The following is a 26611-nucleotide window of genomic DNA, read 5'->3' on the forward strand; positions in this document are numbered from 1 at the left end:
GGCCGGCGCCGCCGCGCGGGCCAGGTTCCCGCGGCGCCCCGGACCCTCCGAGAGACGCCCCGGGGCCTTGTGGGAAGAGCCTAGCCATTGGTCGGCCGCCGCCGTGGGGAGCGCGGCAAGGATTGGCTCAGAGCGGAGCGCGTCGGGGAAGGAGAGGCCGCTGATTGGCCCGGCGGCCGAACGGTGTCGCCGCCCTGCGTGATGCGGTCACGGTGCCGCCGCCGCGCCCTCTCACCGCAGTTTGAATGTGAAGCGCAGCCGGAGCTTTCGGAGCCGCCGCTGCTGCCGCCGCCGCCGGGGGGAGTCGCCAGGTGAGGTTGGGCCGCGCCGCCCGGCGATGCTGGCGGTGGGGTGGCCCCACAGCCCGGCGGCCCGCATGGCCCGCAGCCGGCCGCCGCTCCGCGCTAGGCTCGGGCGCTGGGCCCGCGGCGCAGCGAGAGGCGCAGCTCACCATGCTGGGGTGCTTCGGCCCGCCTCCCGCAGCTCGCGATTGGCCCGCTGCTTCTGGGGCTAAGCAGTGTGCTCCTTTCATTGGCTTCCGCTGCTGCCAGTCTGGAGGTGGCGGGGAGGGGGAGGGGAGCAAGTTAGTCTGAGGGCGGTCGGTGCCGTTCGGGGCTACCCCGCCGCGGCCGCCAGCCCGCGCTGCCCCTGGCCCGGTCCGGCCCGGCGGGGGTGGGCAGGCCTGCCCCTGGGCCCGCCTTGCAGGGGCCGCAGCCGAGTCGGGCCGCCGCTACATGAGGCAGCGTGAGCGCCGTCGCTGGGGAGGCGCAGTCTGGCGGCGGGGATGGGACGGGACCGGGGAAGCGCCGGGGTGTGCTGGGCTGAGGTGGCGGGAGGGGGCTGGGCCGCCCCCGTGGAGTAGCAAGAGTGGGGACAGCCCCGCTGGTGGCCGGGCCTGGAGGGCCCCTCTCCCCGTCCCTGCTGAAGGGCTCCCGGGCGCCCCGCGTCACGGGTGGCCTCGCCATTTGGTCCGTAGGGAAACGGCGTGAGCGGGCAGTCGGGGGGCTTGTGATGGGTCCTCGCTCCTGGTCCCGTGGCCAGTTGGTGCTTGTCTCCCGACCCCTGCGGTTTGGTGAAGTGGAAAGTGAGTGTAAAGATCCTGGGTATGGTGTAAAGATAATCTTTCCCATAAAATCTGGGCCATAAACATCCTTAGGCATGTAGATGGTGTTTGGTAAGTGCTGTGGTGAGTGAATGCAGGAACAGAGTTACCTGAAGTTCTTCACAGTGTAAGGCTTGGAGGACAGCCCTTGTTTGTTTGTTTGTTCCATAAGTGGTCTGTCAATTTGACTGAAGTAGTTAATGCGTTAAGCACACTTTATGGGTTTTCTTCTGAAGAGGTGGTCTGAAAATATTCTCATTTTCTGTGGCCTTTTCAGGAGGTATATGTCACAACACAGCAAAAAGCATCGTATCACTCTAGCAAGTACCACCAATTTTTTTGTAGTGGAAAACAAAAAAAAATTAATAGCTAGAGGAAGAGAAGGAAATAAGAGTAAGTAGGTAGCAGGTGAAAATATTTATTGTTTTGTATGAGGGATTGAGTAATGGATTCAAATCTTTGCGTTTGGCCTTCAAAATAAACTCGCAGTCAGCTTGAGGTGTGTGTTTTTTACATGGGCCCCTATATTACATATGTATGTGAGGTATTTGTAAAAGGCCATTCAGGATTGTTATCTCCTCTTTCAGTTTGGTTTCCCATTTGAGTCAAGTTTAGTCTTCATAAATGATTTCTGCATGGGTTTGCACCTCAGCCTTACAAACTTCCCTGGAGCAGATAATTTATATTTTTTTAATTATGAAAGATTTAAGTATTAGTTTCAACATTATAGTAATGATGCATGAGGCCATTTTGTAGAACAGATGAGCCAGCTATTATTCGTGCTGTTTGCTTATGCTGTACTTTATTGGGATTTTGTTGGTTGATGGGAATTGGTGAACAAGAATACAGACAAGTAAACCCCCAAAAGGGAAGAGGAGTGAAACATGGGAGGCGGGACTCTTTAGGTGGATTTTTACTTTTTGCAAAGTATGTTGGGATCTCAGTTACTCATTAACATTAATTTAATTCAAGGGGATACTGTTACTGTGTCTTTTAGTGATATAGATGCCACAGTTAAAATAAAAATTGTGTCATTAAAACTCACCGCCTTTGCAAGCCTGCTTAAATAGAAACTATATTTATTGCACTGATAATTAACATAAAACAAATCCAAAGTGGGACAGACAAATTTCAGTCTATCTTACTAATTAGAAACTCCAGAGAAGAAATTGAAATCTTTGCTTCCTCGTTACTTCTGTAGTGAGTGAACTGTGCTGGTGGTGGTAAGAAAGATGGGCAGAATTGATGATGATATCGTGAGCAACAACATATTCATTAAAGCATGTTTTGCTGCTGTTTTAGCGTTACTGTAATTTTAATTATTCCAATTAAAGCTGTGAAGTTAATATATCACTGTGGTAAGTATGAGAATGTGTGTGGGAGGATTACTAGAGAGGAGTAATTTAGACTTATTGCACAGAGTTATTCCGTAACAAGTATTGCAGTTTAAATTAACTCCCACCCTAATCTAAGTTAATTTTACAGGGTGGACAAACCCTCTGGCTTTGCACAGTCTTTTGTCTCTTTATAAAAAATTAATTTTCTGTTAAGAGTTTTCTTTGATAATGAGTATTTAATTTTAAACAAGCCTTGACTCTCCAATACGCTTTGAATTGTTCTATTTACAATTATGTAGGGCAGGACTATTCAGCTTTTTCAACCAGGAACAGGTTTCTGGGGCTGACAGTAGTTCTCAAAAGCAAAAACAAACTCCTGTTGTCCTGAAAGGGCAAGAGATCATCTTTTGGCTGTATCTGGTTCATGGTTTGCTGGATGTGTGATCCTGTTCTAGGTTTGGTTTCAGTAAACCAGACAATAACAGTTACATGTAGTTGAAGAAATGGAATGTTTTCTGTTTTGTGCTTGGTGCACACTAGCTGTTGTTTTATTGGATGAGACGTATAAGATAGGACCATGCTTTATGAGGTATAGTCAAAAAGAGCTGATGTGTGTCTTCTGTGGAATCTAGTTGTACATATGTGTAGCTTATAGGATAGATTTTCTGATCTGTATTTATAACAAAACTACTTGTGGGTTTTAGGGTCTGCCAAAATGGAGCTGAGTGATGCCAATTTACAGACTTTAACTGAGTATCTGAAGAAAACTCTAGATCCAGATCCTGCTATAAGGCGTCCTGGTAAGTGATGCTCTTAAGTGACCAAAAAAGTTTAGTTTCTTTTTGGCTCTTCTGACTGTGTATAGCAAACTTCAGTGGATGTTTATGCAATAACCTCTTTGCAGAAGTTCTCAGTATCCTTTTAAAACAAAAAACCCAAAAAACTAAGGTAGGATGGATATAAATATAAATTTATTTTGTTTGCTTTTTATCATTTTGTTTTCCTGTATTCCTGATTTTTTTTTTTTTACTGTTGTTATTTAAAACAGTGCTGCTCTTCACAATAAACCAGGATTTACTTCTAGCAGGTTATGGCTTTTAAAAACAGTGAGGGGGCAATATTTCCACATCCTGCTTTGAACTGAGAGCTTTTGTTAATAGCAGAAGTGTTAAAGGGCTTAGTAGTAAAGAAGCTACAGTACCTTTTATCAGATTTGTTCTGTATTTCTGTTCTTGTGAAACTCTGGGGAAGTGTTCACGTGTTGATAATTTTAAATAGACACTTGAGGAATCATAGGACTCCCATTAGAAAAATCAGTTCAGCTTTTGCTAACCTTAGTATATTCTCTTACAGCGGAAAAGTTTCTTGAGTCAGTTGAAGGAAGCCAGAATTATCCGTTGTTACTCTTAACGCTGCTGGAGAAATCACAGGAAAATGTCATCAAAGTTTGTGCATCTGTAACGTTCAAGAATTATATTAAAAGGAACTGGAGAATTGTAGGTATCCTAGTGAGTAGTTGTGCTAAGATTTAATAGTCCTTTTAAGGTACAATAAGATATTCTACAGTAACCTTGAAGAATGTGTGTATGTCTGTACTCTGTGAAAGAAAATAGATTATTCAGAGAACAAACACAAGGTGTAATTTACTGATGAGGGACTAAAACCTGGACCATTGGAGTCCATTCTATTAAAAAGAACTAGAGCTGGGTGATAAAATGATGAACAAATAATTTTCTCTAATATTATATGCTTTTTTTTGCAGAAGCACAATATTTAAAGCTCGTTTAACTAACAGTAATGTTATTTAAACTGAAGTGATTGTGAAGTGTCTATACACATGAGCTGGCTAATTTGGCCTGTATCTATTGTCATGGTGTTACAAACGTTTCAAGCCAGCACTGCAGCTGAAAGTGATGATACTAGCTTCTCTTTCATGTAAATGCTTCTGGGGCACAGAATAGTGTGGGGCAGTTTATTTTAGTGGCCTTGCCAGTTTAACACTTGGAAGTATTTGTAGACATCAGATAGAAGTATTACCATTTAATCCCATTTTATCCTTTGTTTTGAAGAGGTCAGAAACATTTTTGATTCAGAGCTTTCAGCATTCATGAAATCTAAGTTATGGTAGAAAGTATTACATTTGAGAGCTCAACTCCTTCAGCAGTGAGAGATTTTAATTGATACTGTTTATACTTTGTTTCACTGAAAGTACTGTTTGTATCTGAAAAATATCAACTGTATAATGTTGCTTCACTACAGGGAAACTGGTAAGTATTTCATCATTATATCTTAGCTGGTACCTATTTACAAATTTGCATGTGATTTCTCCCCTCCCCCTCATACTAATATTAAGAAGCTATACAGTCCTACATCTGGTTATGTTTGATAAGATCAGCACATTCAGTCTGGCATAAAATTTCTAGACCTTTGTTTCTGTAAACTGTATTCTCAGTCATTTCTCCCAAATTGCATCTTTATCTGTAGTATATTGTAAGTAGAAATAATGTTCTGTTATGGAAAAATTTGTAAGTGGCTTCCTTTTTATGGATTGCTGATGTAATTCAGGATGAGATTTTGTTTTGGAGTAGGTGGAGATGCTATGTGCATCCAGTGGGCTGTTATTGCTGTGTGGCTTCAAGCACATTGTTTTGTCCAAAGTTGAAGCTTTCATTTCAAGAGCAGCTGTATGAATGTAAAATACAGCCATAAGGCTAGCTTACCTAGATCACATGATTTAATTTAGCAGCCTTGAACTTGACTGATGCAAAGCTCAGTGGAAGTAAAAGGGTTTTGCCTATTCAAGGACTTTGATTTGGTAGAGCCTGGAGAGCCAGATGTACAGGGCACTTCTGGCGTGAGGGAAAAGTTTGCTTTTTGAATTTATTTTTAAAGTATGTACAGAATACTCATCTTTTGGCCTCTCATGTCTTGTTAAAAGGTCTCATTTATTTGAAAAATCTCATTAATAACTCCATAATAGGTTTTGCTGTTGCTGATCTCTCCACCACCTCTGTCCTCATTTATCTAAATGCATAGCAGTGAGTTCTGCCTCCCTACTTGGCGCTTGCCTAGTGCAGTTATTGCTGCCTTTCACATCATATAAACTTGTAAAGCTTAGATTTTAAAGGTCATCTTCTTTTTGTGTTTTTTAATGTGTATATAATGATTGTGTACATTCTTCTGATTCAGTGCAATGTGATAGAAGAGGAAAAGCAAGTTCTCTGTGGCTTTTTTTTGTAACTGCTTGTTTATAGGATCATAGAATCATTTAGGTTGGAAAGGACCTTTAAGATCATCGAGTGCAACCGTTAACCGAACACTGCCAAGTCCACCACTAAACCATGTCCCTAAGTGCCACATCTACACGTCTTTTAAATACCTTCAGAAATAGTACCTCCAGAACAGACTGCTTCCCTGGGCAGCCTGTTCCAATGCTTGACAACCCTTTCAGTGAAGAAGCTTTTCCTAATATCCAACCTAAACCTCCCCTGGCACAACTTGAGGCGATTTCCTCTTGTCCTATCACTTGTTACTTGGGAGAAGAGACCGACACCCACCTTGCTGCAACCTCCTTTTAGGTAGTTGTAGAGCACAATAAGGTCTCCCCTCAGCCTCCTTGTCTCCAGACTAAACAACCCCAGTTCCCTCAGCTGCTCCTCATAAGACTTGTGCTCTCGACCCTTCACCAGCTTCGTTGCTCTTCTTTGGACACGCTCCAGCACCTCAATGTCTTTCTTGTAGTGAGGGGCCCAAAACTGAACACAGTATTCAAGGTACGGCCTCACCAGCACTGAGTACAGGGGGACAATCGCTTCCCTAGTCCTGCTGGCCACACTATTGCTGATACAAGCCAGGATGCTAATGGCCTTCTTGGCCACCTGGGCACGCCGCTGGGTCATATTCAGCCGGTTGTCAACCAACACCCCCAGGTCCTTTTCCGCCGGGCAGCTTTCCAGCCACTCTTCCCCAAGCCTGTTGTGACCCAAGTGCAGGACCTGGCACTTAGCCTTGTTGAACCTCATACAATTGGCCTCGGCCCATCGACCCAGCCTGTCCAGATCCCTCTGTAGAGCCTTCCTACCCTCAAGCAGATCAACACTCCTGCCCAACTTGGTGTTGTCTGCAAACTTACTGAGGGTGTACTCGATCCGCTCGTCCAGATCATTGACGAAGATATTAAACAGAACTGGCCCCAATACTGAGCCCTGGGGAACACTGCTTGTGACTGGTGTTATAGCTAAGTATAACTTGAAATTTTGAAATTGCTACTTTTTTTTAAGTTTATGGGAAGATGGTGAAAGGGAGATGAGAAAGAGGGTAGTAGTGCCATCTGGTTTAGGGCATCTTAAGATCATTCAGTTACTCTCTGGAGGTGCTTACCTCTTTTAAGTGCTGGATAATTTCTAGGTTTCTGAACTGCGGTGCTGTCATCACAGACGATGTGACTATCACTGCTGTCACTGGTTGGTGACGAGCCTCCTTATTTTATTTCTTTAGCAGAAACTTTGCAATTTACTGCCACTTGGCACTACTGACTGACTGAACTTTGAACTGATTAATGTTTTGAACTGATTGGATAACTCTTAAAGTCAATGTTATGGTTTTGATTGTGTAACCTGCATCTTCATGTACAGTTTCTAGAAAGTATGGCTTGAGGCAGCTTGCACAAAATAAACCTTTGAGGTTGGCAGAAGTGAGTACAGAGATGTGATTTGGTGTGGTGGAAAAGGAGGCTATTGGTTAAACTTACGTATGTTGTTGGCATATGCACCCACCCTTACTACTGCTGAGTTGCTGATTTGAAAAGTCACCGTCAGCAAAGGAGAAAAATATCGTTCAAAGTTTTACAGAAAGTTGTAATTTCTTTCAGCGTTTTTCAGGTACTACTGTTATAGATTCATTGTAGGCAATATCTTTAACAGATCTTCTTAGTTTCTTTAACAATGTAATAGTTACATAAATCAGTATAAGCAATTGGTTTCTGAAATGCTGATATTCGCTTGTTGCCTAGAGTATACCGATATGCCCATGACTTAATTGTTGTTTTAATTTTAGGTTGAGGATGAACCAAACAAAATATGTGAATCAGACAGGATAGCCATTAAAGCCAACATAGTGCCCTTGATGCTTAGCAGCCCAGAACAAATTCAAAAGCAGGTAATATGTGAATTCCTGGTTGCGTCCATGAGACTTTTGGAATATTTTAAGCATGTCTAGAGGCTCTGGTTATTGGCAGAGCTCAGTTCCCTTACCAATGAGGTCATCCCAATCCAAATAACTTGGAGTATATTGTTATAGCTACTTCTACCTACTTTATTTTTTTTTTAAGGCAATTACTGTATAGTCTTATAGCTAAGTTCTAGCATTAGGCAGTTAAATATAGTAATTCTAGAAAGTCAGACTGTGTGTAAACATTGAATTTAAAATGAGATTTATTTGTGGTGAAAAGTAGTAGATATTTAACCCAATGATTTTTGAATCTGACAAGAATAACAAGCATTTTCTCAGATATTTGCAACATCTGGCACGACTGCTGTGTTTTTTGTAACGAGGAGCCTGCTATGATATCATGTAATGGTTATGTTTCCTTTCCAGTTAAGTGATGCTATTAGTATTATTGGTCGGGAAGACTTTCCTCAGAAATGGCCAGACTTACTGACCGAAATGGTGAATCGCTTTCAAAGTGGAGACTTCCACGTCATTAATGGGGTCCTTCGCACTGCTCACTCTTTATTTAAAAGGTATTGGAAATAAGGGAGTTAGTATATGGATTGTAAAATTGCTGTTCAACTCTAAATTTTTACCGTTAGACTTAATTTTGTAGATGTACAAAATCTACAGTTGTGGCTTCTACTTATACTTATTGACTTTTTAATAAGACTTTAAGTGGTTGTCAAATTGTACACCTTGCATGGTCTTGAACTATGTTGTTTAGTTCTTGTTTACTTGACAGTATTTGTTTCAAGATTCAGCACAAAAAATTAATTGTATGCAAGTTAATTTGGTAATAAATGTGAAGACTGTTCTATTTTTTGTGTATTTCTCTTTCACTTGTCAGGTACCGCCATGAATTTAAGTCAAATGAATTATGGACAGAGATCAAACTTGTCCTTGATGCCTTTGCTTTGCCCTTGACAAATCTCTTTAAGGTATTTCTTGTTGAATCATTTCTAAAACAAGTTTAACATTCTGAATTGCTTGTTGTGAACGCCTGTAAAAGGAAAACTTAAGAATAGTTGCTTTGAAACTGTTAATGAGGTTCAAACTAAAGTCATGAAGTGAGACCTGACAGGATTGATAAGGGGAGGAAAAGGAACTGTAATTTCTGTTTTTAAAAAAAAAAAGCAACATTTTTCAATACCTCTTGTCAATGTGGTTTGTGTGTGTGTGTTACTTGACTGAATCTTATGTCTTTTTCTAGGCAACTATTGAACTTTGCAGCACACATGCAAATGATGCTAGTGCTTTGAAGGTTCTCTTTTCTTCTCTCATTCTAATTGCGAAGCTGTTCTACAGTTTAAATTTTCAGGTGAATCTCCTTGTTCTTCTAATAGTTCTGCTTTGATCTCACAAAGCTGTTATGCTCTTATTTATAGGATCCATTTGAGGCAGCCTTTAAGGCCATGTTTTATCGCAAAAATAAAAGTTGACAGTCTGCATCAACGCTGGAGTAAAGGCACAGTAAGGATGGGGTTAATTAACATGTTAGCTTGGCCCTATCTAAACAAAAGTTCAAGAGAGTCTAAGCTCATGTCATAGCAAGGAGGTGTTGTATGGGTAGCTCTCCGAGTATGCGCTGTGAAAGATGGAAGTCAAATGCCTGAGTTTGTACTCACTGTGCTCCTTTATAAATATGTCTGTACTGACATGAACTCAGTCATGTAGATGAAAGGCAGTTAAAACTAGTAGCTCTATAGCACTATAGTAGCAAGTAATTCCGGTAGCAGTGTTGGGTTTTTTGTTTTGAAGTCAGATCTAAATTTCTAAAGTTATTAAATAAACGCACTGTAAGAAAAATGGTAAAGATCTACTTTGCTGAGGTGACATATTTAGTGTCTCAACACAGATGTAAGTCTGTGAAGTGTGATGATCATGCCTTGATTGCTTGGGCTGTTCTTCCATTTTGGGCAAAAGAGCAAGCTGGAGTTAAAAAGGGAGGCTTGTGCTTTCTTGTTCTGAGAGTAAGAGGCAATAAGGTAGGTTCTTTATAAAACTGTAGGCTGTATAGGGTGTAAGCAACTAGTTTATTTGCAAATACTGGATTCCAAAGCCTCTGTCTGGAGGATTTTCGTTTGGGAGGAGGAGGGGGTAGTGTTTTGTTTGGAAGATTGTTTTCCACACTTTGTTGTCCCCCAGTAGATTATAAGGTGGATAACATTCCTGCATTCTAAGTACTATGTATCTAAGCAGTGCAGTCAGAAGTTAAAATGTAGATTTATGCTTTTCCTTCACAGGATCTTCCCGAGTTTTTTGAAGATAACATGGAAACATGGATGACAAATTTTCATAGTCTTTTAACTTTAGATAATAAACTTTTGCAGACTGACGTAAGTACTGTGTAAACCTCCTGGTTTGCCTCTGTGTAGTGGAGAGGGTTGACTGAGAACTTAGGTCTAACTCTGAACAATGCAATGTTTTCTTTGTTGGGTAAACAAAGGAGTAGAATGACTATAAGGAAATGGGGTTTAAGAGAAGTTGCCCCGTTGTCTAAGAGATTTGAAGTCCAGTTCTTGAAGTTATATCTCAGTTACAGGTATACCCAGGTGTGCACAGAAATCAAATTACAGATACTCATCAATGAGTAGATTCTTTCAAGGACATCTGCTGTAGTAACCTGATCATTAGAGAGTCACAGTGCTCAGGTTTTCTACACCTTTCAGCTGGTTCATGCACTATATTTTAGAAAACAGGGTATCTTAAAGAACTTGAAACAGTTGAACATAGACGGCATGACATCCCTAAGTACTTTAGTTTAGCATTTGGTGTCTTTGTCTAATTACAAGAATTAGTAGTTTCACAGGTGAAAGATGATACCAAGTCATCAAAGCTCAAATTAATTTTGTGCATGCTTTCTGCATTTTAAATGCTGATGTCTTCCAAATACAGTACAATAGTTTGCCACATGATGGAGCCAAAGCAACTCTAGAAATTTCTTTACAATACATAGGGAGGCATATTAAGTGTCTCCTGTGCTATAGTTTCACAGTTGTTTTAGGCTAACACTGCTGCTAAAAGAAGCTTTGCTGCTCTTTTCTCTTCTCTTGTGCCTGTGGGCTATTGCCTAGCACAGACATTCAGGCAGCTGTGTGCTGAACTGAGTCAGGAAGTGATAAGCATTAAAACTGAAAGGTGGAGATTGGGAGGAGAGAGGGAGATGGAACTGGGGTAGTGTTTGGTTGGGGTTTTTTTTAATTCCAGCTCAATTTCCCAATTCACTTTGCTTTGTGGTTCCACAAGCATCTGTGCTGGTATGGGGAAGGGGAGGGAACTACTTTTACAACTATTCCAGTTTAAAGTAGCAAGATACGATGTCTTCTAAGCATATTTTTTCAATGCCTTGTGTTGTCTTTTTCCTGTTACATTTGTAAATTAATTTTATGTCAAACTTTATCAGGTCTAAATGATTTAAAGTGCGTACTACTTTCATTTGAAATGTAGGTATGACTTAACTTGCAGTGCAGTTCCAGTACAAATCAGCAAAATACAGTAATTCTAGGGATGTGAGAGGGATTTCTGTCACCTATTTGGAGCATGGTAAAATAATAGTGTAAATATTTCCTTCAAATATGTTGATACTTTTAATATTTAAGTAGTGCTGAAGTTTGGATGTTTAGGTTCTTAGTTTTGTTTTATGTGAGGATGAAGAGGAAGCTGGATTACTGGAGCTCTTGAAATCACAAATTTGTGATAATGCTGCTTTATATGCTCAAAAATATGATGAAGAATTCCAGCCCTACCTGCCACGTTTTGTAACAGCAATCTGGAATCTGTTAGTCACAACAGGCCAGGAAGTGAAATATGACTTGGTAAGTTGTTATAAACTGATCTTGTCAAGTTTAATAATGAATTATAAATTGGTCAGTCATGCTAGAACTGTATGTGTTCTGTTTGTGGTGTTCTAGCTGGTCAGTAATGCGATCCAGTTTCTGGCCTCAGTTTGTGAGAGACCACATTACAAGCATCTGTTTGAAGACCAGAATACATTGACAAGCATCTGTGAAAAAGTTATTGTTCCCAATATGGAATTTAGAGGTAACTTTTTGAGACTGAAGTTTTCAAAGACACGATAAAATGTAACTGTAATTATAATGATATGTTGCTTTGCTGGACTAAGAATTGAGGATTACTTCTTGTGTACTTTAGAACTAGATTCAAAACCAAGTTTCTACAACAGATTGCTGTCCTATGGGCTTTGTGGAATTGTATGAATGTATCTAATAATTTTTCTGTCTTACTGGGATCTCAAATTGAAAAGTATAGGAAGTCTAGGTCATGTGCCACCAATAGCTTTTCATGCTTAAAGTGAGTATCAGAATAATTCAAGGAGTCTAAATAGGCATGGTTATCAGGCCTACTAAATTGTAAGGTCTATTTCTCCAAGTTTTGATGAGCTCATATTGATCCTAGTATCTAAAATGCAGTGAAGATGTATTGCAGTGATAAGAAGCTTCTCTCTCTTAAGTCTATGATTCTGGAAGCCTCTTTAAATACACTTAGTGTTGAATATGTCTTACCTTGTTGTTGGTTTTTTTTTTTTTTTTTAAATCAGGAATACATCAGTTCATGAGTATGAAAGACTAAGTTGTGGGACAGGAGCAAGCTAAACAGGCTAGTCTGTCTGGATATTTCTGATTAATTTCTATTAATGTTATAGAAAAGTACTTAGAAAAAATAGCAAGTTGATAATAATACACCTTTTTACCATAAAAACCGGAGACCTCAGTATATAAGCTCCTATGTATTTTATATTTTCAGCGGCTGATGAAGAAGCATTTGAAGATAATTCTGAAGAATATATAAGAAGGGATTTGGAAGGATCTGGTAATCCACAGATTTATGCTAAGAATACTTGATCTTTAAATATAGCTCTAAAGAGCTGAAGCAATTTACTGAAGCTTTCATAACTTATTTTTGAAATTGGGAAGGTTTCCCTCCAACAGATTTTATGCAGTTTTTGATCAAGACTACTGTCACGATGTGCCCGTCACAGTGTCTTTTTGTTTTGAACAATGTTTTTATAGGGTTTTTTCCTTAATTGGATTGGTATGTCTCCTGCACTGCACACATTCTCATTTCAGCAAATATAGCCTTTAAGTCAAGGCTGAATAGTAGCCACAGTTGTGTATTTAGTTCCTATGTGTAGAGTTTTAAATAACATGGAGAGACTGTGCCTGTATTTAGTAGTCTATCATGTTTAAACTGAAATTCTCACTGGTGTTGCATACAAATCTGTGATCAAGCCAGCTGGACGCCAGCCCTTGTACACCAGCACTGTGTTCAAACCAATACAGTAAGCATCCTGAAAACACAGTGCTGTGCTAACAGAGCTACTTGATTTTCTGATTGTAGCTGTCTGGTCTTCAGCCAGGTCAGAGCACCAATGAACCAAATCTAGATCTGTATGACAATTCTGTATATGCTGTTCTGTGCCACTAACAGTTTAGTGACTGACGCTTTTAGATTAACGACACTTCATAATAGATTTAAGAAATTAGTGTACGCTTGCAGTGGAGGACAAAATTGGAGGAAAATGTTTTTGAACTTTTTTCAAGCTTATTATTCTTATCCAGGATTGGCTGCATTTTAGGTATTTGTGAAGCTTTTATTTGTTAGCTACTTCTGCTTTTAAGAGAATTGCGGCAAGAAGTATTTGTGTTCTTCAGAGACTACTTTAGAAACGTCCTCTATTGCATTTAAATTGACTTGCTTTATTTTCCTTCTGTCCCTTCTGTTAGTATATTGTATTAAATGCCAGCTGATTTTTTTTTTTTTTCCCTTTCTTGAAACAAGGAACTTTTACAGATATTCCCCGCCCCCCAAACACATGCTAATTCGGTGTGGTGGGCCAGCAGCTAAGCACCACACAGCAGCTTGCTCGCTTCCCACCCTGCTGCAATGGGATGAGGGAGAGAACAGGAAGAGTAAAAGTGAGAAGACTCCTGGATAGAGATAAAGACAGTTTAAGTGAAAGAAAGAGGAAGAAAAGAGGAGGAGGGGGAAGTCAATGACTCACCACCTCTCACAAGTAGACTGATGCCCAGCCTGTCCCTGAGCAATGGCTACCTCTCCAAAAACCCTCTCCCCTCAGTTTTTATTGCTGAGCATGATGTTATATGGCATGGAATATCCCTTTGGTCAGTTTGGATCAGCTATCCAGGTTGTGTCCCCTCCCAACTTCTTGCCCACCCCAAGCCTACTTGCTGGGAAGGCAGAGCAGGAAAAAGAGAAAGCCTTGACACTGTGCAAGCACTCTTCAGCAACAGCCAAAACGCTGGGGTATTATCAAGAGTTTTAGTCACCAGTACAGAACACAGCATCATATGGGCTGCTATGAAGAAAATTAACTCCATCCCAACCAGACCCAGTACATTTGGGTGCATAATTGTCAAGGTAGTAAAAAGCCTCCCCCTGCATGCTTACTGAAACTTTCTTTAGAGGGCAGTAAAACCTGTGAACACGCATGCGATATTGGTAGGTGTCCATTCCTCTTTGTTGTACAAATAGTCCCTATTATGACAGTAAGTAGAAGACTTAAATGTGTTCTTATGCATCAGTGTGAAGGATTGCAATAATTAACATAAGATGTGGCTGTAACTGGAGAAGCTGTATGTTACTTTTTTATTATTACTATGTTTATTAATGTGAAAAGCTGTATACTTTCTCATATCCAAAGAATCTTTGGTTCTCATGCAGATATTGACACCAGGCGCAGAGCAGCTTGTGATCTAGTCAGAGGCTTGTGCAAATTTTTTGAAGGACCTGTGACAGGGATTTTTTCTGGATATGTTAATTCTATGCTGCAAGAATATGCAAAGAATCCATCTGTTAACTGGAAGCACAAAGATGCAGCTATTTACCTTGTTACGTCTTTGGCATCCAAAGCTCAAACACAGAAGGTACTTTTACGTTCTATTCATTTTAATCCATATGCATTCAAATATTATAGTGTACACAAGGACTGCAATTCATTTTATGCTGCTTCGGAATGGGAGTAATCGTATTTGTAGTAGTTTAATGTTGATGAGATTAAAAGTTGTCCATTATAATCCTATCACAGTTGGTAATTTGGTGGTATCTAATCTTCAGATAGATTGGGCAAAGTCAACAACCATGCGTGACCATTTGGCAGGTCTTATTAGCATGTGTGAAGCAGCCATACAAAGAAACAAAATTAGCTTGGGTCTAGAATATCTGAGCTTTTAAGTGATACTGAGCCAGAGTTTGTAAGCCATGGAAGGCCAAATCTAGCTTTACAGAAGATGATCAGAAGTGTTAAGCAGACTAGAAGGAATTTAAGTGACTCTTAGAGTTCTTGTCATTATATTTCCTAATGTTTCCTGTTATTTGAGTGTTTATGATTTGGAAATGGCATGTGAATGCTAATGATGGCTGGAAATGGATCTCATTACTTGTTTGGGAGAAAGCAATTAATAGGCTGGATACATTGAAAAGCCCCACCTGAGCTAAACTGGATTTGGAAACAGTAGCGTTGTATCAAATGTCCTACAGAACAGATTTCAATTTACTAATAAATATTTTAAATGTTATTACAGTTCAAATATCAGTGGCTTTATAAGACAGATTTGAGGCAAGAATATTAAAACATGTTGTACAGCATCTTTATGCAATTTTGCTGAAGGTTCTCAGTCTTTTCCTGAAACTCTAGTTGTGTACTACTGCACAGCAATTGCTAATAATAGTGATGCGTAATGTGAACCGGAGTCTTCTAGCAATTAGAAAACTGCTAAGTTGTACATCTTTCTCTTTCTGTGCTATTTAGTGGCAAATACGGGATAACATCACTTAGAAGACTTGATGGATAAATATCCATCTGAAAATCCTGCTTTAAAAATTAGCTGCATTTTTCATAAGAGAAAACTAAGTAGTCATTATTTTGCTGCTCTAATTCAGAATTGGAGTTTGAGTCCTAAACTTTTCCTTTTTAAAAGGCCTATCACAAAAAAAGTTTCAAGTTGGTAAGATGCTGGTATTTTCTATCTAAAATTTTGGTTGATTATTACTGTGTTACGTGCTATTATTCCTCAACTCAGAGCTGGTAACTTTGAACCTCAATAGTGCTACAGCTGAAACCTGGACACTAAAAACATTAAGAAAAAGAAATTGGATGGCTCTGCTAAAGATGCAATTTCAACAATGTCATCACGTGTATGCATGCTTTAGATTCCTTTTATTAAAAGCACGTAAAAATGAGTAAGAAAACTAGCTGAATGTCAACATCTAAAAACAGAGTTGGTTTGGTTTTTGTTTTTCTAGCATGGAATAACACAAGCCAATGAACTTGTTAATCTGACAGAATTCTTTGTGAATCACATTCAACCTGACTTAAAGTCTGCTAGTGGTAAGTTAATGTTAATTTTGATATGGCATTTTTTGTGATATATCTACAACCTTGACAGTGACCATTGTTTCTTAAGGCTCAAGCGCTCAAGTATCAGCATAATCTCAGACAGAAGACTGTTAACACCTGGCACACGGGAAGTAATTCAAATTTGTTTGGCCAGCAATGAATGAGCTTTTAAACAAAGGTGGATTACCACATGCTATCTGCAAGATCAGAGCATGTACACACATGGTTGCTATCAGCTACATGCTTAAACTTGTTGAATCAAAGTAATTTGATTTCTGTATCTGAGACCTTATGGCAAACTTCTGTGCTATACAAAACCCTGAGAAGTTAAAATACTGAAGGCTAGGTCGTAGCCTCTGTCAGCCCATATTGATTAGATTACGGATGTCTAGATTTAAGCCACATAATTTATTTTATGCTTCAGCAATTATCTTATGATATTTGGAACGTAGTCGGTTGTCTTGGAATTTGTAATTGGAGGCTGTTAAAATCGGAGCCAGAAGGGGAAATTTCATGTGGAAGAGTTGGACTGTACACTTAATGGTACTAGGGTGTGATTCATACCTAAAACTGATATTCTGTCTAACAGTGCCCATGCAGAAATGCAGAAACTAAGCAAAGTAGAAAAACATTGTGTGTATTATTTTTGAGGGGAAAAATCATGACTTAATGTCACCTCTATATATGTTCAGTAATCACATTTATATGAAAAGTATCAACAAAATTTGCATATTTTTCTGTTGCAGTGAATGAATTCCCAGTGCTAAAAGCAGATGGTATCAAATATATCATGATTTTTAGAAACCAAGTAAGTTTTTCTTTTACTCTTCTGGTAAAAACATATTGTAGTTTGTTACTTTATACTTGCCAAGCCTAATTTATCTTACTTGGCCATGTGTTAACTCAACAGGTGTTTGATAGTCATATATAACACTTCATGCTGAATTTTTAGTTTTGAAAGTAAATGATATTGTTACAAATATCCAATTAACATGTAGTCTGTATGCTATCCGTATGCTGTGGTAGCACTGAACGTCTTAGCATGTTTAGTTCTGTGACACACTCAGACTTTTTCAAGTGAACGTTAGTCTAAATATACTTGATTGCTCGTATCATTGCAGTAGTTGTTAAAGACAGTACAGCAACTTTGTCCTTTACCTTTTCTGATTTGTGAGATGCAGGAAGAAAATACATTGAGTATTATTTCTAAATTTTAGGTTACCTTTATTCATCTCTTATGAAATATCTGTGATTTTTTAAAATCTTGATATTTTTTTAATTGCCCATTAAGACAAAGTAAAATGGAAAAAGAAATATACATTAGGAATATATGCACTTACTGACAATCAAATGTAACATTAATGTTTGGGGGAAATATGCAGGCGATGACAGAAACAGGTACCTCTTGGTTGTCAAGGTGTGATTTAGCAACTGGAGGAGCCTTCTAAGACTTCTTCCTCTGCCAAGCTTTCAGTTTGTAGCCGATGAGCTCAGAGTGGTTATGCTCTAGTGTTGAACCATCTGTATTTTTATGTAACGTATGTATAATTTTTTGCTATATTTTTGTAGGTACCTAAAGAACAACTGTTGGTATCTATTCCTCTCTTAATCAATCATCTTCAAGCAGAAAGTATTGTGGTCCATACTTACGCAGCCCATGCTCTTGAAAGACTATTTACCATGAGGGGGACAAATAATACTACCCTGTAAGTTTTCAAGCAGAAATAAATTCATTGCTACGTAGGTTTTGTCCATTAAGGATGAGAAATATCTGTATGGGATCTTTTATTTCTTAGTATTACAATATTGTAAAGTGCTTGAAGTTTGTGAATATCTTTCATCGTTAAAGAGCTGTGTTTTACTTAACAGCATTACAGCTGCAGAAATGGCACCATTTGTAGAAGTACTATTAACAAACCTTTTTAAAGCTCTGACACTTCCTGGCTCATCTGAAAATGAATACATTATGAAAGGTAAATACTTTATGAGTTCTGCAATATAAGAGTAACTTTGTTAACTTGAGGTAAAGGCTTATTGTTACAGGCTACTGAAATTTTTGTTTGAAAAACTTAATTTATGCAGACATGCTGAAGATGTATGCGTAGCCTGCAGTTATTAACCAGGCTATATTAAGTCATCTTTGACTAAATTTATGGTACCAAAGAGAAACACTAAACATAATGGTATTGTGACAAATTATTTCTCAAATGGTAGTCTTTGTAGTCAGAACAGCTACCTGAGCAGTGTCAGTAGGAGATCTGAGTGGGTTATGGCTAGTAGTATGCCAAGATTTGAGACTTGCCCAAGATAAATGATGGTCTTTGCAAAGTTGCTTAATCTTCTGTGCTCTGTCTATAGAATGGGGTAATGAGGCTTTGCTTTATCCTTTGTCATGATTATAGATTGATTGCTCTTGCAGCAGGTGCTCTTTCTTACTGTACCTAATTCCTTGGGATCCGATTTAATAGTAAAAGGTAAAGGATTTAGGCATATGATGGATGACAGAGGTGTATGTTTGTCTCCAGAAGGTAATACTTTCAATTTATTTGCAGCCATCATGAGGAGTTTTTCTCTGCTACAGGAATCCATAATTCCATACATCCCTTCTGTCATTACACAGCTTACACAGAAACTGCTGGCTGTCAGTAAGGTAAAGAAACAGGCTATCTGAGCAAAATGTTCACTTTTTACCTTGTAGAGCAGTCTTTCTAAAGATTCATGTATACCTTGTTGTTTGTGTTCTGTTAGAATACTGTAAATTGTTCAATATTTTCTGAGTAAAATAAGTTAAAACAGCCTTCCAGTGAAGTACTGTCTTCCTTTTTGGACGTACTTTCAAATCATTCTCCCCTGCTCTCATCTGACATTTGGAAACAGCATATGAAATCTTTTTGTAATACTAGTTTGTTCTAGTATAGATGTTTGCTTGTGCAGAGGCCACCATTACAATAGTCTGTTTTTCTCACAACTCCTTTATTCTTTGTCCGTGAAGCTTCTGAGGCTAATACTAAATTTAGGCACTGAAATGTGGGATTAAATTAAATAAATTACCCTCCTGCTTTTGGTGGGTAAAATTCTCTTAGTTTTTTGTTCAGGCTGGGCTTAATACTCTTGAATATTGACATTAGGGAATGCTTTAGAATACCTTCATCAACTATCCAAAAAACTTCTACTATGTATAGTTTAAACTTAGCTGCAGAGTATAAGAAGTGTTCAATAAAGCATTGACTAGACACAGGATTGAAAAATAATTTTTTTCCAGTTTTTGTTTTGTGATGCTTTAACTGCTTGCTAGTTCATGTAGAGCTTCTGAAAAACACTTGTCTTTAAAATATTTATAAGAAACACCCCTTCTTTCTGCTTTAAAGGTTTTTATGTTTGCTTTTATCTATGGAATTAATTTCATTAGCATATTAATAAATAAGTCATAAGTATCCTTATTCCCAATTGCTACTTTAGACTTCAGTTGAAATAAAAAATATATTTTGCTAAATAAGTGACTTGGCTGCAAGTTTGCATTTATTTATCTGTTTATAACTTGTTTTTAGAATCCAAGCAAACCTCACTTTAACCATTACATGTTTGAATCGATATGCTTGTCGATAAGGATAACATGCAAAGCAAACCCTGATGCAGTTGGAAGCTTTGAAGAGGCTTTGTTTATGGTGTTCACTGAGATACTACAGAATGATGTGCAAGGTAAATTAAAATCAGTAAGTGCTTGTGCTCTCTCTCTACTATGATTGGTTGCTATGATTTACCTCATGGCAGTTTTCCTGTAACGCAGGAAATTCAAGTGAGAACGCAGCATGTTCACAGTCCTAATAAACACTTTTAGGAAGTGTCTGGGTTGTGCCATAGGGTACATCAACTGTATTAACTTATTTTTAAAACAAGCTGTGTTTTTAACATATCTAACAATCACTACTCCGAAGCCTCTTATTATTCTTCTTAATTATATTGCCTTGTTTCTAGTAGTTTGTTTTCCATATTCTGAAACATTAACAAATGGAGGAAATAGAAATTGTATACATACAATGCTTGCAAACTTTTGGAATCATAAAATTTGGGAAGTTATACATTTCTCCAGGGTTTTATTTGTTGGAATCTCTGTGTAAATATCATAAAATTGTAGGTTCAATCAATAGATATGTCGTTCCTAGGAATTGACAGCGACCATATTTGCTGAATTTGTAAATGTCGTCATTTCTTTTCTAGAGTTCATTCCATATGTGTTTCAAGTGATGTCCCTACTTCTAGAAATGCATAAAAATGAAATCCCATCATCCTATATGGCATTGTTTCCTCATCTACTTCAGCCAGTATTATGGGAAAGGACAGGAAACATTCCTCCTTTGGTCCGACTCCTGCAGGCTTATTTAGAGCGGGGTGCCAATACAATAGCAAGTGCTGCTGCTGACAAAATTGTAAGTTGGATTGATTTAGTCACAGTGTATGCCTCTAGACATGTTGATTTAAGGTTAAAAATTATGAGGAACGTTTTCTTTTAGTGAATAGCTGGATTTATGCAGAATTTATGCTTGTACTTTAAGTTAATGGTGCTTATGTAGAAAGACAAAAAATACTACGAATACAGGCTTTTTGAATGCTTTTCCATTATGTGGATAAGATAAATCCTAGACTGTCATGCTTTTGTCAATTAAGATGTAAAATTCGTGCACTTAGGTTTTGCAAGCCGGTAAGTTTCCACAATTTTCCTGTCTCATTTGCCTCATGTTGAACACTGTGGATCAGGAATACTCTCAGGGGTTCTGTTCAGAACAGTCTTGAGAAGAGTGAGTGAGGAGGAGCCAAAATGTTGGGAGATCTGAGGATTAGTGAATTCAGTGGGAGATTTATTCTGCATACTTCTGTTATTTCTGTTGCATGATCTGCTATAGTCAGACTTGATTAGACAATGCCATTGATGAAGCAGACATGCGTGTTCAAATTGGCTTTGGTGTTCATTTGGTCAAGGTTAATCTTTAACGCTCAAAGGAACATCACTTGGTCCTGATAGAAATCTGTCTTCCTTGCTCTTAACTGCAGAAACAGAATCCTGTTTTAGGTTATGCAACCTTTTGCCTTGCTGTATGTCTTAGATGGTAAGGGCCAACTTTCTGGTAGGTCACATGTGAAGAACTGTTGTATAGAGTTTTATATTTGCTCTGCTTACAGCCTGGATTGTTAGGTGTGTTCCAGAAGTTGATTGCCTCTAAAGCTAATGACCATCAAGGATTCTATCTTCTAAACAGTATTATAGAGCATATGCCTCCGTGAGTATGAGTTGAAACTACATTCAAAACTAACTTCTGTAGACTTTAATATTTGTATGTTTGTACACTTCATAGTTAATGTTTAACAACTGAAAAATGTCACATTTATCAGTAAAATAGATTTGAACAATTCTATACATGTTTTCTGTGAAGTGACATTAGTAAAATCCTCGTATGAATGGAATAACTATTCTTTTAAATTTCCAGTGAATCAGTTGACCAGTACAGGAAACAGATCTTCATTCTACTATTCCAAAGACTTCAAAATTCCAAAACAACAAAATTTATTAAAAGTAAGTTCCTTGCTGTATGAAAAGCTTCAGCGCCAGTGATGGCAACAGTTCAGAACGTGCAGCTGTACTGAATAAGTATCCTATCATGTCCTGTGATTCTGCGGATGAAGGGATACTAGTGACTCTTAACATCAGTGACTTGCTTCAAATTATTTGTGTAATCAAGGGTGGCATATAGGGCAGTTGCCACAGCGAGTGACACTTATTTCATGAAAACTGAAGGAATGGAACTAAAATAAGGAAAAAGACTTGTGTATTCCTCTTACTTTCTTACTCTGTGTGATATCATTACTTATCTGAAAGTGCCTCCGTTTAATCTTCAACTAATACCAGCAAACTTTCACTCTCACACAACACAGTGATACTGACCACACTTCCTTTTGTTACATATAGTTGTGTGTTATTACTGTTAAATATTCTATGCATTTGTGTCATTCTGCCTTAATATGACTTAAGTTATTGATAAGGTTTTATGTTAAACTAGCAAAGCTGTGACACATTATTGAAATACATATTCTGGTTATTCCTGCTATAACAGGAAGATTATTGTCATACGGATTAAATTATTTTAATGATACTATCATTACACAAACTATACAGTGTCTATTACTTAATCCTATAAAATCTGGTTAATGCCACCTGATAGGAGCAAGAATGATAGGATTGCTTATAATGGTCTTCCACAAACAAAATTTAAGCGGTGCTTTTAATGGATTGCATCTGTGCTCTGGTACAAAGGCCATGCAAAGGGATTCACAACTGATCTGAAAAACTGCATTGCATGAAGTTTTTCGCTAAAAGCATTGAAGAGTTCTTTTGGTCCTTGATCTGAAAAATTTGCAAATGGCTTTTCTAATGCTTTATAACTGCTATAAGGGGAAAAAGGACTGAATCTTGTCTTAGTTATCTTACCGCCATGTTTTAGTGTGTTGCAGTATGTGAAAAGATCAGCAGTTTTTAGGCAGACTTCAAGGTAGCAAGTTAATGTACTTCACTAAAACTGAACATTTATGAAGAATGGCGTTTCTATCCCCTTGAAAAACTTGTTAGAATGTATTTTTATGCTGACTCTAAAGCTATTATTTTTTTTTTCATGTTGAGTTTTAACTTGACCTTTTTCTTGTTACAGGTTTCCTAGTCTTCATTAACTTGTACTGCATAAAATATGGGGCATTAGCTCTGCAGGAAATATTTGACAGCATACAGCCAAAGTTAGTATGATTTTTTTTTTTTTTTTTAAATTTAAGACTGCTGTGTAATTTTGTTATCTTTTGAAGTAGGAAATAGTTGTCTCCTTTAGCTAAAATTGCAAACTGCATTTGTCGCTAGTTTGACTAGCCAAATGTTTCTTCTAATGTGGTTGATTTATTTGTCTAGCAATTTTTCTGATTTGCTGCCCACAGTTCCTCGTTGATAGTTCAAGATACTAATCTCCGAAGCAGGTCATAAAAAGGAAAGAGTGATGTTTTTATACTTTTCCCTTTGTGAAAAGTTTGTATGCTCAAATTTCTACTAGGCATCCATGCAACAGGGCAGCATCTTAACAAATTATCTGGTTTTCTCTTTTTCTTAGTGATTCATATTGTTTCTGGTTTTCTTTTGTCACCGTAAGGCTGATAAGGCTTTCTAAAACTTTTTCTTTTAATGTCATAATAGGATGTTTGGAATGGTTTTGGAGAAAATTATAATTCCTGAAATCCAGAAAGTGTCTGGACAAGTTGAAAAGAAAATCTGTGCTGTTGGCATTACAAAAATATTAACAGAATGTCCTCCTATGATGGACACTGAGTACACCAAGCTGTGGTATGTGGAACACTTCTTCAAGTTCTGTTAGTGAGGCTGTTTGATTTTTTGAAAATGTGAGCTATCATCAAAATATATTCTTCAAATAAACTCCATTATGATTTCTTCAGCCTGCTATTGTTATGAGGCTGAGTTTCAGGCTTTTCATACCACTTCCTTTTCTCAACAAATAAAACTGTATTTTCAAAGCAGATGCCAGAACTGGTTTGAGATTTTTGTGATGGAGATAGCACTGATTGGGCTAGCTAGGACTGCATTTCACAAAATACACTACTTTCTTTTAGCTTGTATTCTTTCTGAAAAGCTAGGCCCAGTTTTGACTTATAGCTGTTCTACTGGTCAGGAGACCTGAGCATACTTATAACCTGACAGAGAGATCTCAGCTTGTTGGTAGAATTTTGGGGAAAGCTACCTAGGAAGATTGTAAGCCAGTCTAGTAGTCTAGGATGTCAGATAGCCTGAATTTAATGACAACAACTGGATCTCTGAACTAGAACTTTTTTTTTAATGCACTTAGAGAAAACGTGTAGTCTGGAAAAGAATTGCTTTTCTTAGGTATGTTTCATGACAATTTGACCTGATAAAAAAATAAATACATTGTTCATGCCTTTAATACGAGCACCTACATATGCCTGTAAAATTCACAGATCCACAATTCTTCAAGTCCAGCTTAGATTGGGCACTTATAATTTCAGTAGCTAAGCAAGTACCTGCAAGGGCTAAATTGTAAAGGGTTCCAAGTAATTTGAACATTCTTGTAAAATACACCCTGTCCTAATGTATTTTAAGCACTCCAATTTTATCCTCCCCTCTTTACATATAGGACTCCTTTGCTGCAGGCCCTCATTGGCCTCTTTGAACTGCCTGAGGATGACACTATCCCTGATGAAGAACACTTCATTGACATAGAAGATACTCCAGGATATCAGACTGCATTCTCTCAGCTAGCCTTTGCTGGAAAAAAAGAGCACGATCCTGTAGGTCAAATGGTGAACAATCCTAGAATCCATCTGGCACAGTCTCTTCACAAACTGTCTACAGCGTGCCCAGGCAGGGTAGGTGACTTTTATACATGGCATGCTAATGCCGAATTCTGCAGAGAAGAAATGCTTTTTTGATAATGGATCTCTTTTGCTAATGTTTGATAATCAGCAAAATGAAGTATGTCATAACCAGAATGCAAGGTATTCCTCTCTTTTATTCTTTAATGGAGTATAGCTTTTGTAAGGTTTTTTCCGTAGTAACCTTAGGCCGTATTTTCACATTATTTAATTTAGCAATAAGCTTAAATGTGCCATTTCTTAAATGACAGTTTATCTACTTGTCAGTGTATAACTAATACTTGTCTCTAGTTCAATGGTATGTACTCAGGAAATTTCAGGCAACTCATGTTAAATTAAACAACTTAAGTTTACAGTTAACTATTTTAACCCATAGCACCTTTGTTTTCTTCAAGGTTTTGGTAAGTAAAGATTGCCTGAGAGATCTGATGTTTGCTGCATCCAAATATCTGCTTTAATAACTGAAGGTTTTCTCTACTCTTCTGTCATATTTGATTCAGATAAGTAGTACATAAAACTGTCAGCATCAGGAATTGTAATTCCAGCAACTGCTTTCACAATGAAAAACCGCTGCTCTCAGCATGTCGTTTGACTTTGTACCATATGTTGGCACAGTGATTAACAGGATATAGCAGTAGTTTAATGTATACGCACATTGACACTTCTGCTCTATTGTATGTTTTAAGGTTCCATCAATGCTGAGTACTAGTCTGAATGCAGAAGCGTTGCAGTATCTCCAAGGATACCTCCAAGCTGCAAGTGTGACACTGCTCTGAATTGCATATATTCCACAAGCAAGATCAAAAGCTGTTTTGTTATACAGAAGGTTGACACTGACTTTTTTTATAGCAGAGCTCAGACAAAATGAAAAATGCTACTTGAAAATGTATTGCAGAATCCATCTTGTAAAAGATAAATGTGGCTTTAAGCAGAAGCTGAAAGAATTTGGTGGTTTGTGTACTCATAGATAAAAGGTGGCTAACTTCCATTCCCAGTTTAATTTCAAAGGGAATAGTCATAGCGGTTTGTTATGGGATTTATTTGAAATCTGCATCTGCAGTGTTTGGATAACATTTTGAAATGTATGGTGAGCACTGGCTGTAGAAACTCACTTCGGTCACTAAAATTCCTTTTCATTTTGATGTTGTCCTTTGTATTTCTTTTGTCTTTCCTTAAACTTTATCTAAATTGTGAATAAATAAGAAGTACTTGTTTAAAATGCCTGTCACTGTGCGCTTACTGTTTTAGAAGAATGTAGTTGGTTTAAAAAAAGATAATGTTTTAAACTTAGGATAGAATATAAACTAGTGGGACTGTGAGGATTTTTCTTTATCTCAAGTAATAGTTTAAATACATTGTAGGATCATACAGAGCAAATCTAAAACTTTGGCAGAAGATCCAAAGCTGTTACCACTCTTGATATTCATCAACAGGTGCACCCCTTCTCTTTGAACAAGACATGTCAGTATAGTGCAGTAAAAACAAGTAATATACCCTCTTAGAGTGGATATCAGTCTCCAAGTGGATTTTTAGTGATGTATTAAAACTGAAGCAGTGATCTTAGAGTTAAACTTAACTCGGACGTTCCCCCTGTCTCCTCATAAATATACTGATTAGGTTTGGTAGCCTTGAATTCTAAGTGCATCAGTTTACCTTGTAGTTATGGCTGTTTCAGTGACTAGTTAAATGCCTGAGCCTTACTGTGTTCTCAGATGGCCTGGGCACCAAGCTGCTAGACCATAGGCTTTTAGAGCACTGGGATATAAATACATCTAATTATAGAGACTGAAAAACTCCTGACTAAGAGTGACATCTCAGACTTATGTGATATTAAGCAATGTCGTACATGACAGATTTTTTTTTTAGTTACTTGTCCACAGAAATTCTGCAGATGACTTGAATCAGGACTGGTTTTTTGTAGTTAGAATGCCTGTTGAAGCTGGGCGTTGTATCAAGAAAGTTACTGAATTTACAGAGGGTGAAACACAGGGCAGAATCAGCTGTCTTTTGGTTCTTCCTTAGTGTCTGTGGCTGCCATGTGAGAGTGCATGCTGGCCATATCTGTTAATATATAAAAAAATTAGTTGCTTGTTAGACAATGGATTTAAACTATTAAGTGCCTAAAAATGTATTAAGCGAGTCAGCATCAAC

At 38.1% G+C, this 26611-nt stretch overlaps 1 protein-coding gene across 2 annotated transcripts; it reads left to right on the forward strand.

Moving 5' to 3' along the window:
• Positions 1 to 278: 278 nt before the first annotated feature.
• On the forward strand, positions 279 to 25683 carry CSE1L (chromosome segregation 1 like). Of its 2 annotated transcripts, none has more exons than XM_050907320.1 (25): positions 279 to 311; positions 3144 to 3239; positions 3793 to 3935; positions 7495 to 7596; positions 8035 to 8180; positions 8498 to 8588; positions 8861 to 8968; positions 9894 to 9986; positions 11298 to 11465; positions 11562 to 11691; positions 12415 to 12480; positions 14353 to 14555; positions 15934 to 16018; positions 16774 to 16835; positions 17597 to 17733; positions 17897 to 18000; positions 18580 to 18677; positions 19576 to 19726; positions 20246 to 20454; positions 21206 to 21303; positions 21511 to 21596; positions 22726 to 22807; positions 23253 to 23399; positions 24223 to 24454; positions 25147 to 25683. In XM_050907320.1, the coding sequence occupies exons 2-25, from the start codon at positions 3155 to 3157 to the stop codon at positions 25234 to 25236; spliced, it is 2916 nt and encodes a 971-aa protein (XP_050763277.1). In that variant the 5' UTR covers positions 279 to 311; positions 3144 to 3154; the 3' UTR covers positions 25237 to 25683. The 2 variants fall into 2 exon arrangements, with proteins under 2 accessions (XP_050763277.1, XP_050763278.1); XM_050907321.1 differs by lacking the exon at positions 279 to 311 and adding an exon at positions 1042 to 1084.
• Positions 25684 to 26611: the final 928 nt, after the last annotated feature.

Source organism: Gymnogyps californianus, chromosome 17 (assembly GCF_018139145.2).
Source record: "Gymnogyps californianus isolate 813 chromosome 17, ASM1813914v2, whole genome shotgun sequence".
Classification (NCBI taxonomy): domain Eukaryota; kingdom Metazoa; phylum Chordata; class Aves; order Accipitriformes; family Cathartidae; genus Gymnogyps; species Gymnogyps californianus.

Bases quoted from the DNA above. Each gene is read 5' to 3' on its own strand.
- CSE1L (XM_050907320.1), top strand. From the start codon at position 3,155: ATGGAGCTGAGTGATGCCAATTTACAGACTTTAACTGAGTATCTGAAG. The intron at 12,481-14,352 runs GTAATCCACAGA...GTTCTCATGCAG, and splicing joins AAGGGATTTGGAAGGATCTG to ATATTGACACCAGGCGCAGA. The intron at 17,734-17,896 runs GTAAGTTTTCAA...TTTACTTAACAG, and splicing joins GGGACAAATAATACTACCCT to CATTACAGCTGCAGAAATGG.